This window comes from Python bivittatus, unplaced genomic scaffold (assembly GCF_059951505.1).
Source record: "Python bivittatus isolate LINGU-HERP-01145 unplaced genomic scaffold, Pbiv_v1 ctg000370_np1212, whole genome shotgun sequence".
NCBI lineage: Eukaryota > Metazoa > Chordata > Lepidosauria > Squamata > Pythonidae > Python > Python bivittatus.
This window is the reverse complement of record NW_028277062.1, coordinates 3,634,826-3,651,511: the sequence shown is the minus strand read 5'-3', so window position 1 is coordinate 3,651,511 and position 16,686 is coordinate 3,634,826. Positions and strand designations below refer to the sequence as shown.

Genomic DNA, 16,686 nt, shown 5'->3' with positions numbered 1-16,686 from the left:
TCGGGATGGCTCGTATCGTTTCAGTTAAAGAATCTTATAATCTCGGTTCTGAGTCAATGACTGAAAGCGACACCCTCGTTTTGTACCTCACCCTAAAGTCTAACACAGCGCAGGTCAACCTCCGCAACGTTAGGGTGTATGGACTTCAACTCCCAGAATTCCCCAGACAGTATGCTGTTTGGGGAATTCTGGGAGTTGAAGTCCACACACCTTAACATTGCTGAGGTTGAGAAATCCCGCGTTACCGGAATGGTGATTTTAAGGAAATATTTATTTGTTGTTACTTCCTTAGAATACTAATGCTGTAAATGACAGTGCAGGAGAAAAAGGTGGGGGGATCAAAATAAATAAATACATTGTCCGAGGGGTGCCGTGGCTCTGGCGTCCTGCTTCTCTGGGTGGGTCTGCTCGGCCTCTGTGGAGCCCAGGGAGAGGTTTGGAGAGGCTCCTGGTTTCCCACGGCTCTTGATGTCTCTTTACAACTCACTCGCTGGTTGTCTTTCAAAAGACCTCTTCTTGGGCTCGGGAGTCCCCAGGGCCTAACGTATCCCCCTGTTTCAGTTTGAACGATGGGACGTACTGTAGGTTGCAGCCACCTGACCAAGAAGCAGGCAAGAAACAAGGTGGGGAGTATTCCTCTCTCTCGAAGCAGGCCTACAGGCTGCCCCAGGCCGCCTCTTTCTAAATAGAAAGTTTTGCCCCCCAGGAACGCCCCCGCCTGCCTTTTCTTCCATCCGGCCTCCCCTTGTTTCCCCCTGCAGAATCCAGACATCGTCCTGGTTCACTACCTGAACGTCCCGGCGATTGAGGACTGCGGGAAGATCTGCAGCCCCATCCTGTGTTCCATCAACAGTGACCGCAAGGAGTGGCTGAAGTGGTCAAAGGAAGAGCTGGTTGGACAGCTGAAGCCCATGTGTAAGCAGCAGGGGACGTGTGTGCGCACAAGGGGTTCTTTTGTGCACAGCAGGCGCGGAGGAGGGCTTCGGGGCTGTTCATGGAGGGAAGGGACCTACTCTCCTCCTGGGGACCGACCCACCCTGGGCTAGCAGTTGGGAAAGGTCCGGGCCTCCCTGCCAAAAGCCGCTGGGCCTGCTGAGCCTCTGGCCGCCAGTAGGTGCTGCTGAGAAACGCCAGACCAGTGGCCTCCTCGCTCTGTTCCCGGGGGATCTGGCTGACCAGCAGCTGGACACAAAGCCCTGGGCTGGGCAGGCCATGCGGCCTGACTGGCTGGGAGCAATTTTCTGCTGCGGGAGGAGTTTGGCCACGTCCCGCTCAAGGAGGGCTCCCCCCGGCTTCTCTCGTCTGTGCGGTGCTGTGAACCGTCCGAAGCGCTTCGGTTCCTGAACGTCCATGGAAGACGCAGCCCCACTTCCCCTTCTTCCTCGGTGGGCTGGTTTCTGCATTCGGGGAGGATCGGGGGCAGAAGATGCAACAGGAACTCAGGCTGGAACCTGGGCTGGACGTGCGGCCGGTCTTTCCCCCGCAGTTCATGGGATCAAGTGGACCTGCAGCAACGGGAGCAGCGCCACCGACTTCTCTGTCGAGCAGCTGGTGCAGCAGATCTTGGAGAGCCACCAGTCCAAGCCGCCCCCCCGGACCCACGCGTGCCTCTGCAGCAGCAGCCTTGGTCAGTCCCCCTCTACCCCTCCCTCCTTTCTGGGCCCCTCGGAGGGGTGTTGGGGCACTCTCTGCAGCTGTAGGTGAACCTCTTGCTTTCGGGGAGAGCCAACAGCTTTGCGGGACTGGGAGAAAGCCCTCCGTACGTTGAGGCCTGGCGTCCAAACGGGGTGCGCCACTTTTTCCTTAATCAAACTGCAGTCTGGGCATAGCTGCTTCCTTCTGAAACGGAGGAAAGTGACCTCGAAGGGCATAAAAAGGAGGACGGTGCTCTGATCGGTTCCATGCCAGGGATGTGCCTTGCCCACACACGCAGAGGGAGATGTGGCCAAGCTCGCAGACAGCCAGCGGGCTGCAGTACCTGCCCGGGCTTGATAGAATTTGCTTCCACCGAAGTTGCGCGGCGCGTCTCGGCAACGCTCCCTCCCTCCCTCCCTCCCTCCCTCCCTCCCTCTCTGCCCTTGCCATGAGCGTGGCTGTCCCCCTGAAGGACTAACGGGATTCTCCTGCGGTGTCCATAATGCCGTGGACGGGCCCTCGGGGCCACGCTTAGGGACTGGAGGGGGCAGCTGCCGAGGCAGACTTGTCCTCGGCCTGTCAAGCGAATGCCGCCCCCATCCTCCTCCTGCTTGTCTCCCACGGTGAGGATCTGAGGGGCTCGCCAAGCCGGTCGTGTTCAGGGGGCTCCAGCCAGCCCTTCCACGTCCTGGCTGCGGGCAAGGCTGGCTCTTGGCCCGGGCTGCAAGGGCTCCCTTTCCTGAAAGAAGCTCCACACAGAATCGTCCTTGGAATAAGCCACCCGACCTGGGGGGTCTCCTGCTGGCGAGGAATTACGGGAGTTGCAGTCCTGAATGTCTGCGGGGGGAGCCTGGGAAAGCTGGAGCAGATCCCTGGGACGTTCAGGGCCGCCCTGCACAGCACGTGCCGCTCTGTGTCGCCCCAGGCGCGTAATCGCCATGCAATGGGCTGAACTCTTGGCCTGTGTGTGTTAAAGAGAAGTCCGTCTCTAAAACCACCCCTTTGAAGAGCAGAGCGTCTGGTTTTGTAGAAAATACTTCCATCGATAATATCTAGGTTTTGGAGGAAAGAAGTCGCGCGATGTGAAAAGTCAGTTACAAAAAGGTTTTAGTTCTGATTGGAGTGAACTCTGGTGAACTCTCCTGGGCCGAAAACTCTTCCTGGTGAATCATAGTCGGGGCTCTTCTCAGACAGAAATCCAGCAGGTGGAGCAGAGCAGTCCACGGGCTGGATTGGGCCACCTTCGGCCCTAGGCCGGAACTTGGTGCTATTCTGCCAAGAGAGGCTGGGACAGCTGCTTGGGGCCAGCGGGGGGGGGGGGTGTACGTGTGTGTGTGTGTTGGGCTGCCTGGCTACCATGGCAGGAGGTCAGATGGCCAAGGGGGGGAAAACCAGCCTCTGGACTGGAGATTGCCCGGCTGCGGGGTGTCAGAACGGGCACTCCCTGCCTCTTGCTCTGCTAGCCCACAGATAAGTCAGGATCTTCATCTCTGGCTGGAAATGGCGGTTTTAACCCACCTCTTCCTCTCCTCTCCTCTCCTCTCCTCACAGGGAGTCCTGGCCACATCCCCCACAAATGCAACAGCATTAAGCACCGGATCATCTCCCCAAAGGTGGAGGTCCGCCCTTGCCCATACCCAGCGCTGACGGAGGTGCAGAACATCTCCGGCAGTCCTGAGGCCAGGGCCGAGGCAGAGCCGGCCAAGGGGCCTGCCCTGGACAGCAAGGGCCCGAAGCCGGCCAAGGCTGGCTCCCCCACCATGGCCGACGCCGTCCCCGACTCCACGCAGCCGTCCCCTGCTCTGGCCCGGCCCAGCAGCTTCCCCAAACAGGAGCGGCCCACGGGTGCGCTGTCCGTTGGCCTGCCAGGTGGTACGATCTTCGTCATGGCTGGCCCGAGTGGGGCCGAGAAGCCACTGGCCCTGACCCCCAGCCAGCACCTTGTGTCAGGAGAGGGGGGAGTGGCCCCCCCAGCGCCTCTCGGCTTGGCCGTCTTGCCGGGGCTGGTCCTCTCGCAGAGCCTGGAGTCCGCCATGGAGACCAATGAGGGGGGCCCGGACGCCTTTGACCCGGACTGTTTCCTGAACAGCCCCAAGCAAGGACAGACTTACGGAGGTGGCCTGGGGCTTCGAGCTGAGCCGGAGCCCACAGAGAACGCCCCGGCCCCAGCCTACTCTCTGTACGTGTCCACAAATCGCTTCTTCATTCAGGATGACGGGGCCGGGCAGGGGCCCGCACCCCTCTCGGTCTCCTCCGTGGCGACGGCGGCGGCAGCAGCAGAAGCCAAGAGCAGCGCAGAGGCGCCCATGGAGACGGCAGGCGAAGGGGGCTCCCGGGCCGAGGGGCCGCCTGGAGAAGGGGGAGGAGAGGCTGGGGGGGTGCCCGAGATTTCCCCCAAGGAGCTGCAGGAAGAGCTATACTCCGTCATCCAGAGAGTGGCGGCGGCGGGTGGCCCATTTGGCCTGTCCTTCGACAGCCATTTCCCTGACCTCATTAGCGAGCTGATGACCGAGGGAGCCGAGGCGGGCGGCGCACACAGCCCAGAAGGCACCAGTCCGGGGTCGGAGAGCCCTGAGCCGGTCCTCCCCGAGCCCCTGGCAGAGCCCTGCTATGCGGCGGAGGGTGTCTTGGGGGGCTCTGCCCAGCCTCCGGTCTCCATCACCGACTTCTCGCCTGAGTGGTCCTACCCAGAGGTGGGTGCGCGGCTGAGGAACTCTGGGAGGCCGCATGGCTAGAGGGGTCCAGAAGGCCTGGGCTGGACTGGACTGGAGGGACCAGTGGGCGAGCGGGCAGAGTGCGGGGGGGCTGGCCACTCCTCGCTGAGGCCGAGCATGCGGTGAACTGCCTCCGCCAAGGTGAGCGGTTGGGGCCTCGGGTGGAGCAGGGCCCCTCTTCTGACAACCCCTTTTCCTCCGGGAATAGGGGGGCGTCAAGGTGTTGATAACTGGCCCCTGGATGGACGAGTCAGAGTCGTACAGCTGCCTCTTTGATCAGATCTCTGTGCCCGCTTCACTCATCCAGTCCGGGGTGCTGCGGTGCTATTGCCCAGGTACAGGAGCCGGGAGTGGGCGGGGGGAGGCCTGGCCCAGCCCCTCCCAGAGCGCGGGGCCAGTCTGCCCCCCTTCACAATGCTCTCCCCTTTCCTCCCGCAGCACATGAGGCGGGTCTGGTGCCGCTGCAGGTGGCACAGGACTCCTGCTTGGTGTCCCCGTCGGTCCTCTTTGAGTACCGGGCTCGGAACTTCTTGGCGCTGCCCAGCACCCAGCTGGACTGGCTCTCCTTGGATGGTGAGTGGGGGGAAGGGACCCAGGTGGGCGGTCCTGGGCTTCTCTCTCGAGGCCTCCGGATTCCTCTTTGCTGCTTGGAGGCCATGGCCACCCAGACCCTTGCGGGCGCGGGCGCAGCCGCAGCAGCCAGGCTGAGGGCCAGGACAACGGGGCCAGTCCTGGAGCTGTGGGGCTGTTTGTCGGAAAAAACAGAGTTTTGCCTGGGCCCGTTCCAGGGTGTCACCTTACAGGGATATTCCTGGCACGCCGGCTGTGCAATGGAAAGGGCTGGGAGGAGCTGGGAGTTTCCATGACGGGGCAGGACAAGCACAGAGTAGCAGGTGGGAGGGCTGCTTTGGGCCCAAGGCTCCCCTCTGGGGAGGGCGAGGCCAGGCTGGCTCCCTCCAGACAATGCCTCCTTCTCCCACCACTCTTCCCAAATCCGGAGCCCCCCGGCCCTGCTTGGCAGAGGACCAGGCATGCGCACCCACATCTGGTTCTCCTTTCCAGAAGCCCAGCTGGCCTCCCTGGGGTCCCCTCGGTGTATCTGGGTGCCGGCTGGCCCTGAGAGGAGCAGGTACCCTGGTTCAGTCCCAAGGGGGGGCAGCCAAACCACCACTAGGCTGAAGGTCCCCTCCAGCACGTGCCTCTTGTGGCCAAGCCGGGTGGGCTGGTGCCTGCTGTCTTTCTGCCTGGGGGGAGCAAAGGGCCCAGGGGCCCGTTTCGGGTGCAGCAGAACTTTTGCACGTGAGAAATTAGCTGCAGGCATAAACTGCCAAATCTTCCTGATGGAAGGCCAGGGGGGACCTTCTGGGCCCCTCACCTACACAGGGAGTTGAACCTCCCGAGTCCAAACGAAAGGCAACAGCCAGCTCGGAGCGCCCTGCAGGAAGAGCCGCATTCGGCCAGGTTATGGCATCGGCTGGCCGCCCGCTTCTGATCCGAAGGGAGGGTGCGAAGTAGGATGAGGCCCCCTGAAAAGACATCATCTTGAAACAATCGGGTCACAGCCTCTGCACATCAGACAATCAGAGCTGCCGTCGCCAATCTGCTGAAGAGGCTTTGAGGGGTTGCAGGGGTCCCCCGAAGAGCGTGCCCTCCGCTCCCAAGTGCACATTTGCGAGCGCGCACACCCGGCCACGTGCTGCCGTGTGACCTGGAAAAATCCCTTTCCGAGGAGGAGTCTTTTATGGACGTGACCTGCCGGATTGCCCCGGCACAGGCACGGCTGGACGTGGGGCGCTCGGCCACGTCGCCCGCATCCCTCGTGGCTGGAAAAAGGGGGCTACAGAGAAGCAGAGCCCTGTTTGGGTGGGGGGAGAGGCTGTGCGGAGGGGGCTTGCCCTCGGCCACCAGCTGCAGGCGAAAGAACTTGCACGCCTGGCCTCATTAAAGGATTGCCGCGTGCCCCTGCCCCCACCGGCGGCTATTTTCGGGAGGTCTGCAGCCTGGTCAGGCTGTCTCTCGTTGGCAGAGGAAGAGCTTGCTTCCCCCCATGTTGGGGGGTGGGGGCAGCAGGCCCCCTTCGCATGGCAGACTGTCACTGCATACCAGGAAGGGTAGCAGTGCCCTGATCTCTGCCCCCCCCCAGCTGGGGGCGGTGCTAACCTGGGATTTCTTTGCCATCCCCGGCGGCTGCTTTTGAGTCCGCTGGAGTTGAGGAGAGCGCTGGGCTTGGGGGTCAGGCGAGGGGCAGCCCGGCGTCCCTGGCAATGCACAGAGCAGGTACGGGGCTTTGGCGGTGTGGGGGGAGGGGGTGTTTTGGTGGCTGCTGGGAGGGAAGGTCCTGCGTCGTGGGGACTTGGGGAGGGGGTTCCCGGAAGCGTCCCTTGCTCTGGGGGGCTGTGTTCCAGCAGCGGGCTTGCTGGGGCTCCACGAGGGTCTGCCGGCGGAAGCAGCCCTCCCCACACCAGGGCCGGCCGCCGGGCTCCTCCAGGTGGGGGACAGCTGGCCGCGCAGCCCGCGGGCAATGAATGAGGCTGGGTGCGTGTTGTGTCGGCAGGGTGTGTCCCGCGGCAAGCCGTCTCGGTCGCTTCGGGTGCGCTCAGCTGTTAACTCGGGTTTTATCTGCTGCGACTCACACGCCCCCAACGTTTATTACGTTTACAAGGTGTACGTTTTCTTCGTCCTGCTTTGTAAAAGCGCGCACGAGTTTTGCTCTGTGAGTAGATGAGGTCGCTTGCTTTCGGCAGAGCGGCACTTGGCTTCGCTTCACCGGGTGGGCTTATTACCCCGGACTTTATTTGAAGGGCCGTAAAGTGCCCCTTCCACCCGCTGAACCCCAGACCTTCCCGCGTTGCGGAGAAGATGCGAGCCCCGCTTCCGGGCTCCCGTTTGGCTTCCCAGGACGGGTCCGTTTGTCCACCGGAGGAGCAGCGGCTACTCTGAGGACCCGCTTGCTCTGGGCCCCCTGTGGATGAGCCCCCTTTCCGAGAGTGCCCCGGGACCCGCCCAGCCCCTCGCCCTGCAGCTTGCACGCTAAACTGCCCCAGCTGTGGGTCAGCTGGGAAAATGAGGCCAGCCTGCTAATCGCCCGAGAATGAGGATTAACCTAACAGGATGTCCTGCAGTCTCCCGGCCTTGCCCCCTTTTCACCTGGGGGCTGGCCAGGGGAGAGGTGGACGGCACTCTCACCGTCCTTTCACCCTCCCCAGATAACCAGTTTAGGATGTCCATCCTGGAGCGCCTGGAGCAGATGGAGAAGCGCGTGGCTGAGATGGCGGCCTCTGCCAGCAACACCCCCGAGGCCCGCCCGCAAGGAGAGAAGCCCCCCGGCCAGGTGAGACGTGGGGCAGGGGCAGGGAGGGGAGGGGAGGGGAGGAGGAGGCTGAGCTGGGTGGTGACCGGAGTGGGGGCATCTCGGCTGGCTGCGTCCACATTCCCTGGACTTGAGGACTTTGCTGTTCTCGGTGTTCTCCGTGCCGGGCTTTGAGGGGGAGAAGCCCCTGATCTGGTCCTGGAGGGGCAGGTTCTCCTCTTTGCGTCTTGGGCAGAATCTTCAAAATGGCTCTGATCTCCCTCAGTTGCTCTTGGCCTAGTCGTGCGCCTGCCCTGTGTTGCTGCTCTCCTGGGGTCTCCTGGGGCCCCTGCAGGCCTCCCATCCGGGGTCGCCTTCGGCGATGCTCTTCCCGGAGGAAAAAGGGCTGTGCTCCAACCCCGCCTCTTCACCCCTTTTGCCCTCGAGGCTGGGCAAGGAGCTTGGGGCTTTGTACGCGCCCTACGCCTGCGTGGGTCGGACCCCTCCAACGCTGCTACTCCCGGGAGAAAGCGCCACGGGGGTTTTGCTCAGGAACAAGAGAACTGAAGGGAAAAGAGGCACAGAGGGGATCATGGTGGTGCCTGCCAGGTGGGGGAGGTTGGACTCGCAGCTCAGCCACAGGGAACGGAAGGGCCTGGGCGGGGGCCTCTCTGAGTCCTGGGAGGGGGTTGCGCCACTGTCCCTGGGCTGTGCTCTTGTGGGGAGGGCTGGGTCTCTGGGGTTCTGCTGAAATGCTCCTCCCCCTCCCCCACAGAGCTGTGGGTGCAAGGAGAGGGGTGAGGACAGGCAGGGAGGGAGGAGTTTTTAAGGCACCCAGAGCTCCCCCAGGAAGCTCCCAAAATCAGGCAGTGAGCAAACGGTGTTCTGGATGGAGCTGCGCCCCCCCGCCCCCAGTTTCCCTTTGTCACCAGCCCCAGGGGCGATGCAGCAGCCGCCACAGCAGCGTGTATATTTAGTGTCCCCCCTGGCCCTGGCTCTCGGGTTTCGCTGAGATTGGCACCTGTGTGGTCAGCCAGCCCAGCTATTCTGGAGCCTGCGGTGGGAAGATAAGGCCAGGCGGCCTCTGCTTGGGATTAGGGAGGCGGATGGCATCTGCCCCCCCGGCAGCCCGAATGGCCCGGAATTCTTTCCGTTGAGATCAGCAGGCGGTCGGAGACGGCTGGCCAGAGCGATCTGAGGCAGGGGCGCCATGTGGCACCTCCGCGGGGCGGTTGGAGCTGACCTGCCTCAGCAGAGCACGAAGCTCGTGCAGTTCAAGCTGCGTTCTGCAGCTGGAGAGCAGGGGGCCGCAGCCTCCGTCGTCCCCAGTCGGAAGGTCCTGGTGGAGTCAGTCGGTGGGCCCTTAAAAGGAGAGCCGTGCTCCCGTGGGCCGGGCTTGCAGGAAAGCGGCCGGGACAGTGCCAGAGGGAGCACGGCCATGCGAAAGTCACGGGAGCCGAAGGGCATCTTGGTGGCAAGGGGGTGCTTGGTGCGGCTGGGGCTCCTTCCCGCCGAGACCCTCTGTTGCAGCCTCTGCCCCTCTTGCGCTGGCACGAGCTGGGAATTAGAGGGGGGCTCTGCCTACGGTCTGTTGCCACGCGTGAGGTAGGGGGGCCGAGGGGTGACGCGATGCTGATTTGGGCAGGGAAAGCGGCCCTGGAGTCTTGGGGGACCCTTGGAGAGCTTGTCAGAAGGCAGGTCTGCCGCTGGAGCCGGGGGGGGGCAGAGGCAGCCTGTCCAGCCTGAGGGTCTCCACGCCCTTCCCCCTCTCCCTGTGCCCCAAACTAGGCTGCCTCAGACTCCTTCGAAGACCGCATCGTGGCCCTCTGTGAGAAAATGATGCTCTCGCGGTCGTGGCCTCGCTCAGAGACCCTCGTGCACCACGTCAGTTTCCGGGGAATGACCCTCCTGCACTTGGCAGCCGCACAAGGCTACACCCACCTCATCGAGACCCTTATTAAGTGGCGGTGAGTCCCCTCTGCCTGGGAGGCCCTTTGGGGCCTCTTGGCCCAGACACCAGTGGGCACAGCTGGGCTCTCTGTGGAAGAGCTTCTTTTGCCCACAGATCTGTTCCACGAGGGACACAAAGCCCGTGCTGGCCCCTCCAGGTAGAGCAGTCAGGATAGGAAAGAACTTGCTGTATTGACATCCGGGGGGTCTCGGAAGGAGCCCTGCAGCCATCTAGTCTGGCCCCTTTCCAGTCCCGTCCAGCTGGAAAGGTCCCTTCCCTGAGCAGCTGTTACCTTCCCATGCAGAAATTGTCATGAGGCCTCCCAGGGCTTCCCCTGGATCGACCCTCTGCCCCAGCAGGGCTGAGTGCCCCCCCACTTCCCTCCACGGCCTTTGGGTACTCAGCATGTAGACCCTCCACCCAGCGTGGCAGGAACCAGGGGCTTTTCTCACCTAACGAGATCCTGGCTTGGACAAACTCTGTTGCATCCCAGTTCAGACCCTGCCTGAGTCCAGCCTGCAAGATCCGAGGGAGCAAAATTTTGCCCCTCTGAAATCGGGGTGTGAAGACCGAAAGGGGCCACATTGCCAAGGCTCTGCTCGAGCATCAGGGCAGGAGTGACCCCTGGTCTGGTTCCCTCAGGAATCTCAATGCCCAGAACCTGGACTTGGAGCAAGAGGTGGATCCCCTCAACGTTGATCATTTCTCCTGCACCCCCTTGGTGAGTGTCTCGTGGGGGTGTGGAGCACAGAGGGCTGACCCTATCCAGCCCTCCAGCGAGAGGGAGCAAGGGTCCGCTCGAGGGCCCTCCCCTCCAGTTCATTGGCGATAGAAGGCCGGTCTCATTCCTGTGCCCCCTCTTGCACCCCCCCTTCCTAGATGTGGGCCTGCGCACTCGGACACTTGGAAGCAGCCCAGCTGCTCTATCGGTGGAACAGCCAAGCCCTCGCCATCCCTGACTCTTTGGGCCGCCTCCCGCTTACTGTGGCTCGTTCACGGGGCCACGTCAAGTTGGCCACATGCCTGGAGGAACTGCAGCACCAGGAAGAGGCCCTCCCCGAACCTCTGGAGCCCATGGCAGATGTGCCTGGGGGTCCTGGCAAGGCCCGTGGCGGCCTCCATCACCCCACAGAAGTGCTGCATGTACCCTCTCCGCTCTCGGCCAGTCCAGACACAGGTAGGAGGGCTTCCTGTGGCCAAACGTCCGTGGCTCCCCGGCCCTCACTTGTGCCGTCCAGCCGGGATGCCTCGCGCCCTGGTGCTCGTGTCTGACAACTGGGCGGGGGGGGGATTTGAGATGGTTTTCTCTCCCATGGGGTGGTTTCGTAACAAAGATGCTGGAGGATGTTCCCAGCAGGCTACAGTGATGCTGAGGCTGAGGCATGCACTGAGCCCTGCGCCTCCCTCTGCCCTGCCCCTAGCCACGTGGGCAGTGGGGCAAGAATTTGGAGCAGGCTGTTTAAAAGCCAGCGGGCAGCTATTGCCCAGGAGAACTGCACTGCCTGGGCTTCCCACTCGCCCGACGATGCCCTGGCTTCCCAGGTTTTGGGAGCAGCTGGGTCTCTTCCGCAAGGAGAAGGGCTCTGTGCCTATTGGGAGGGCCCAGCCCTGACGCGCTCTTGCCCCCAGGGCTCAGCACCGCAAGCGGGGTCTCCTCCCCCTCCGAGCGCTCGGAAGGCTCCCTCTCCCTCACCTCAGCCTATTCCAGCGGGTCCGCCCTGCGGGAGTCGCCGGCCTACAGCCCCGAAGGCGAGGGCGCCATGGATGTCTGCCAGGGCCCGGCACCCGGGAGCATGGAGGGCTGGTACTTGCAGGAAGCTGCCAGCCCGCCCAGCCTCCCCGCCGCCTCCTTCTTTATGAGCTACAGCGAGGGGGGGATCGCAGGCCCCCCAGGAGGCCCCGATGCCGAGCTGGAGCCGGAGTTGCTAGCCTACGGGGAGAACGCCGAGAACGAGGAGCAGCTGCCAGCCACAGACGTCCTGCAGGTCCGGCTGCCCGGAGGGGAGAGTCGCTGACCCCCTCCCAAAGCGTCCGTTCCCCAGGCGGTCCCAGGGGTAACTCCGCTGCCTCCTCACCCAGCAGCCCCCGTGCCTCTGGTGGTGGCCATGCGGGAAAACCTGGTCAGAGTCTCAGGGGTGGCGGGTCAGGCTCTGGTTGAGCCCTGGCAGTGCAGGGAAATGATGCCCGGTTCTCCCCCTCCTCCTCCTCCCGGTTTCTGGCTGAAAGGCTCCACTGCCAGGGGAGGAGTGTTAGAACTAGAATGGCTTTGGGACGAAACAGATTGATCTGTCCCAGGAATCCCTAGAAAAGGGGCAGAGTTGCTTTGGGCAGCGCCAGGCCCTTTGGGACCCAGACAGGAAGTGACTCAAGGACTGGTTGCCATCTTTCCAGCCCCCAGAGCATGGGCCAGGTTGTTTGTGGGACCACCGCTCCCCGAGGGTAGCTGCCTGTCCCACCAGATTGGTAGGTGGGCACGCTCTGGGTGCCTTCCCTTAAAAGCTGTCATCGGGGGACCTCGGAAGCACACCTTGCCCCGCGGAACTCCTTCCCCCTGCAGTCCCACGGTGCCCCCCAGCTCTCTGGAAGGGCTTGAGCTGGCTCTTCCCACACGCGCTGGGGCAGGGTGAGGCTGTGAGAGGTGGAGCGTGTGGGAGAGTGGAGCCCTGCCCCGGGGCACAGGGACTTATTGTGACGGGTTTGGGACGTTTTGATCGTTTGACGAGCCCCTCGGGGTTGCGCTTAGTGATATGGGCGGCTGCATCAGCCTCCAGAAGGAAGGCCTGGCTGGAGCTTTCAGACGCGGGGCATCCGGCATCCTGGCGCTGACCCCCCTTTGCTGCCCACCCCACAGGTGGATGTGATCGCCCTGGCCAAGCAGATCATTGAGGCCACGCCGGAACGCATCAAGCAGGAGGACTTTGGCCCTGCCGAGGCTCCCCTCCGCGAGCGGTCCGGGAACGTGGGCCTGAACGAGACCATGTCCTGGCTGGCCAGCTACCTGGAGAACGTGGACCAGCTGCCAACCCCCCCCCAGCGACGGTACGGGGGCTCCCTTCTGTGGAGGGGCTGCGAGCTTTGGCGAAGAGGGGCTCATCCTGCCCCCCTTCCTGTCTTCCAGTGCCCTGGCTGCCTCTCCCCCCGGTCGGTCCTGCCTCAGCCCCCTGCATGCCCCCCTGGGCGACCTGTCCTTCGAGCGCCTCCCTCCGCCCCCCACCGCGGCCAGCTGGGCGGAGTTCTTCAACGCCTCGGGCAACAGCAAGATGGAGAACGAGTTCGCCTCGCTGACCCTCTCGGACCACGAGCAGCGGGAGCTGTACGAAGCCGCCAAGATCATCCAGACCGCCTTCCGCAAGTACAAGGTGTGTCTCCGGCCTCTCGGGTGGGCAAACCCGCCCGTCCCTGCAGGGCTGGGCCCGGGCAAGGCGGCCAAGGGCCCTTTGGGTTGGTAGTTCCCCGCTCTCTGGGTGCGCGTCCCTCCTCTCCTTTCATGCTGACGGAGGCAAGGGGGCTGGAGGTCCAGGCTGCCACGAGAGCCCCTGTTGGGAGGTGGGGAGAAGCCTTGATGGGGGAGTGCAGAGCGAGGGCTGACCCTCCTGGTGGTCTCCAGGGCCGTCGGCTGAAGGAACAGCAGGAACTGGCAGCGGCCGTCATCCAGCGGTGCTACCGGAAGTACAAGCAGGTAGGGCCCCGTTGCGGGCAAGGTCTTTCTCGGGCGGGCAGTCCAGCTGCTCCCAGCCTCTTGGGAGGCTCCTCCCGTACTTGCAAGCACCCCCCTGCCAACTAACCTGCTCTCTCTCTCTGCCTTACAAGCTCACCTGGATTGCCCTGAAGGTAATGCGGGGAAGTGGGGCTGTTGCGCAGGCGTCCCGGGGGCCACCCCGGCAGGCAGGGGAAGGCGCGCATGGCCAGTCGGAGAAGCTCTGCAAGCGGAGGAGCTGGGGGCAGAGTGGGGAGAGAGGAGAGGAGTTTCTGTCCCCATCCCCTGAGAAAGAACAGGCTTTGAAATGGAGGGGGCTCTGGGGAGGGCTCGCGTGACCCCTGGAAGGGGCATCTCCACTGCAGCTGAAGGAGGGGGCAGCTGGAGGGGGTGCGGGAGGCCCCTGGGAGCCAAGTGGAAGGAGCAGAGCCAGATGTTTTGGCTTTGTGGTGTTTTCTTGAAAGGGTGGCGATGGGGCAGGGAACCTCTCCCCATCCTACCCTTACCCCCCTGAGAAAAGCCCCCAGGGCTCCCGAATTGGGACATTTGTGCCAGATTTCAGCAGAGTAATCCTGGGGAGCCCCTTGGGGGGTGGGCTGTCCACCCTGTGGAGGTGGAAAGACCCTGCGCGCATGGGCTGGGCCAGCTCCTCCTCTCCTCCCCGGCACAGTACGCGCTCTACAAGAAGATGACCCAAGCGGCCATCTTGATCCAGAGCAAGTTCCGCAGCTACTACGAGCAAAAGAAGTTCCAGCAGAGCCGCCGGGCCGCGGTCCTGATCCAGCAATACTACCGCAGCTACAAGGAGTACGAGAAGCTGAAGCAGGGCCACCGCGCCACAGCCGCCATGCAGCAGAAGATCAAGTGGGTGCCGGGGGGGCTGGGGCAGGGCGGCAGCAGTCCGGGGCAAGGGGAGTCGCCTTGCCTGCTCTGCACGGGGGGGGGGGGGCTGGAGCAGACCCTGGCCTGGGGCACTCCCACACCTTAATTGCTTAGGGACCCTCCCTCTCCCACTGAAGCCGGAGCCCCGGCATGGCTGTTGCCGAGCCCCTTGCTCTGGCTCCCTGCTAGGATCAGCAAAAGGTTTCCTGGCCCACGGAGGGCAGCAGGATGGTTTTGGTCCTGGGAAGTCACCCCCAGCTAGCCAGAACTGCACCGGGGCCTGGGGCCTGGAAGCCCCGTGCAGTACCCGGACGTTGGCAGCTCTCCGCAAAGCAAGCCCCCTTCCCACCCTCCCCACTGCTCCACCTCAATGCCAGAAGTGCCTTTGGGGCGGGTGGAAGGAGAGGGCTGGTAGGAAAAACCGGAACTGGGGCCTGGCAGCTGTTGAAACTGCTTCATATCACAGTTTGGGTGGCCTGGTTAATCGGCAAGTTGCAGGGAGGCAGTTGAGAGGGCAGTCCTTTGCGCAAACAGCCCTGTTCTCCCCACAAGCTTTACGTCCGCCCGGGGTATTGTTCAAGCGGCCCTTTGCCAGTCCAAGATGGGCTCTCCCGTCCTCACCGCTGAGCACCATCGGGGTTGTGTCTGTTCGGCTGCTGACGCTCCCTGACTGTGTCAGAAAACACGCTTCCTGGTCCGCGAGACCCTTGTGGGACGCCGGCGACTTTGCTCCTGTTCCCAGTCCTCCTTCACAGAAACCCACAATCTCCTGCCCGCGCTGGTAGGACAATCGTGGCAGGGGGTATGTGGATGCCCACTCTCCCGCTCTTCTCTTCCCTCCTCACCCGTGTCCCTGGGAGCAACAAGTTCATCTTTGCTGCCCTTGAGTTCTTGACTTCCGGAAGTAGAACGCGTGCGCTTGTTCTTTTCACATGGGAACACTCATGTTCAGGGCTAGATCAGCTGAACTCGGTTCAGGCAATCTGACAGGTCAGCCCGCCCGCCCTCCTTCAGCTCCTCAGATCAGCTCGGAGCTTATTCTGAGGGTGCAAGAAGGACTGCAAAACTGGGGGAGGCGGAACCCCTTTTCCCCCATTGCACTAGGAAGCCCAGGTTGTGCGTGCACAGGCCTCTTTCGGAGGTCCGGCGAACCGGCTCTGCCCAGGGGCTGCCTGCTGGAAGCCGCGGGGCTGCCCCCGTTCCGGCCGCTCAGCCAACTCCTCTTCCCCCGCAGAGGAACCTTCCTGACGAAGAAGCAGGATCAGGCCGCTCGTAAGATCATGCGGTTCTTGCGGCGCTGTCGGCACAGGTACGGCGGGAAGGGCAGGGCGGGGGCAGAGACCGAGGGGGCTCCTGCGGCGGCCGAGCAGGGCACAGAAATGCCGAAGAAGCTGCAAGACGAGTTTGGGGCTTTAGAAAATCCCGATGAGACCCACAGATGAGGGTCTCGGGGAGGGGGCTTCTCTCTCCCACCACCACCGTGTCTGCAGACCGTGTGGCGCATGCAGTAGCTCCGCATCGGGCCAGCTGGCTGCAGACGGGGTGGGCGCTCTACCTGAGGGACGGAGGGGGGTTCCCACTCCCTTCAGATGCTGCCTTCTCTGGGTCACCCCCAAACAGGATGAAAGAACTTAAGCAGCGGCAGGAGATGGAGGCGCCCCCACAGAAGTGCGGTGTGGCCACTTAGCCGGAAGAGGAGCCACGCAGGAAGAGGCGGAGGAGAGTCTTAACCCCAGCTGAGCCCCTGAAGGACTGGGAGGCTGGGGGGATGGCCATGGGCCTCCCCCCAGGAAGGACTGTGCAATAGAGCCGCCCAGGGCAAAGCCTGCCCCCCTCCCGCCTGGGGTGAGTGCAGAGGCTCTCCTGGCTGGACCCCCAGACCTGGGGCCCTCAGCTGCATCACTGGAGCCCCCCAGCAAGCTTGTCTTCAGTCTGTGCCAAGGTGTTCTCTGCCACGCATGGGCCTTTCCAGGGGTCAGAGGAGGCTGCTGGGGACAGGGTACCCCGGGCTCTGTAAGGAGGGAGGGAGGGACTCCTGGGGGCCCACTGCCTTCACTTCAGCTTTTTGGAGGACCTGCAGCTGCCCTCGCTCACAAGGGGCCATGTGGAAGAAGGCCTCCTGCTCCTGCAATGCACTTTTGACACCCCCCCTCGTTTCCTTCTCCTCCCACCTCCCTTTCCACAAGCTGTCAGGCTGGGATGGAGGGTCCCTCCCTGTCCAGTTGCCCTCCTGCCCCCTTTCCCAAGCCTCCTGTGCATACTTGTATGATATGGGCAAAAGAAGGCAAGGTTGGCATCTATTTAAACTAAAGGCATCTTACCCTCGTGTGGGTGGGGGTGGCGGCAGGGGACTGGGGAGAAAGATGCATGGATTTTAATTCTGGAGCCCCCCTCAGCATCTCCTTTGTGTATTTTAGCCCAGCCTGTGGATGTCACTCCCCTCCATCTGTCACATGCCTACAGTTTTGCATGACTCTGGTTGGTTTGTACAAATTTACATTAAACTGCGAGAAAATCA

General features: G+C 63.0%; 1 protein-coding gene across 7 annotated transcripts in view; it reads left to right on the top strand.

Annotated features, from left to right (window-relative positions):
* Positions 1–16,686, top strand: part of CAMTA2 (calmodulin binding transcription activator 2) — a 22,454-nt gene extending 5,768 nt beyond the window's left edge. For 4 of the 7 annotated variants that reach the window (XM_088142036.1, XM_088142032.1, XM_088142035.1 and 1 more), the window contains exons 7-23: positions 762–915; positions 1,487–1,627; positions 3,187–4,328; positions 4,558–4,684; positions 4,788–4,922; positions 7,556–7,680; positions 9,427–9,605; positions 10,232–10,310; positions 10,469–10,766; positions 11,219–11,574; positions 12,441–12,628; positions 12,708–12,948; positions 13,197–13,268; positions 13,400–13,420; positions 13,957–14,150; positions 15,403–15,477; positions 15,789–16,686. In XM_088142036.1, coding sequence (XP_087998162.1) covers positions 762–915; positions 1,487–1,627; positions 3,187–4,328; positions 4,558–4,684; positions 4,788–4,922; positions 7,556–7,680; positions 9,427–9,605; positions 10,232–10,310; positions 10,469–10,766; positions 11,219–11,574; positions 12,441–12,628; positions 12,708–12,948; positions 13,197–13,268; positions 13,400–13,420; positions 13,957–14,150; positions 15,403–15,477; positions 15,789–15,855 — 3,594 coding nt within the window. In that variant the 3' untranslated portion in view covers positions 15,856–16,686. Of the gene's footprint in view, positions 1–761; positions 916–1,486; positions 1,628–3,186; positions 4,329–4,557; positions 4,685–4,787; positions 4,923–7,555; positions 7,681–9,426; positions 9,606–10,231; positions 10,311–10,468; positions 10,767–11,218; positions 11,575–12,440; positions 12,629–12,707; positions 12,949–13,196; positions 13,269–13,399; positions 13,421–13,956; positions 14,151–14,720; positions 15,478–15,788 lie in introns of all 7 variants that reach the window. The other 3 variants (XR_015796455.1, XR_015796454.1, XM_088142033.1) reach the window with 3 other exon arrangements.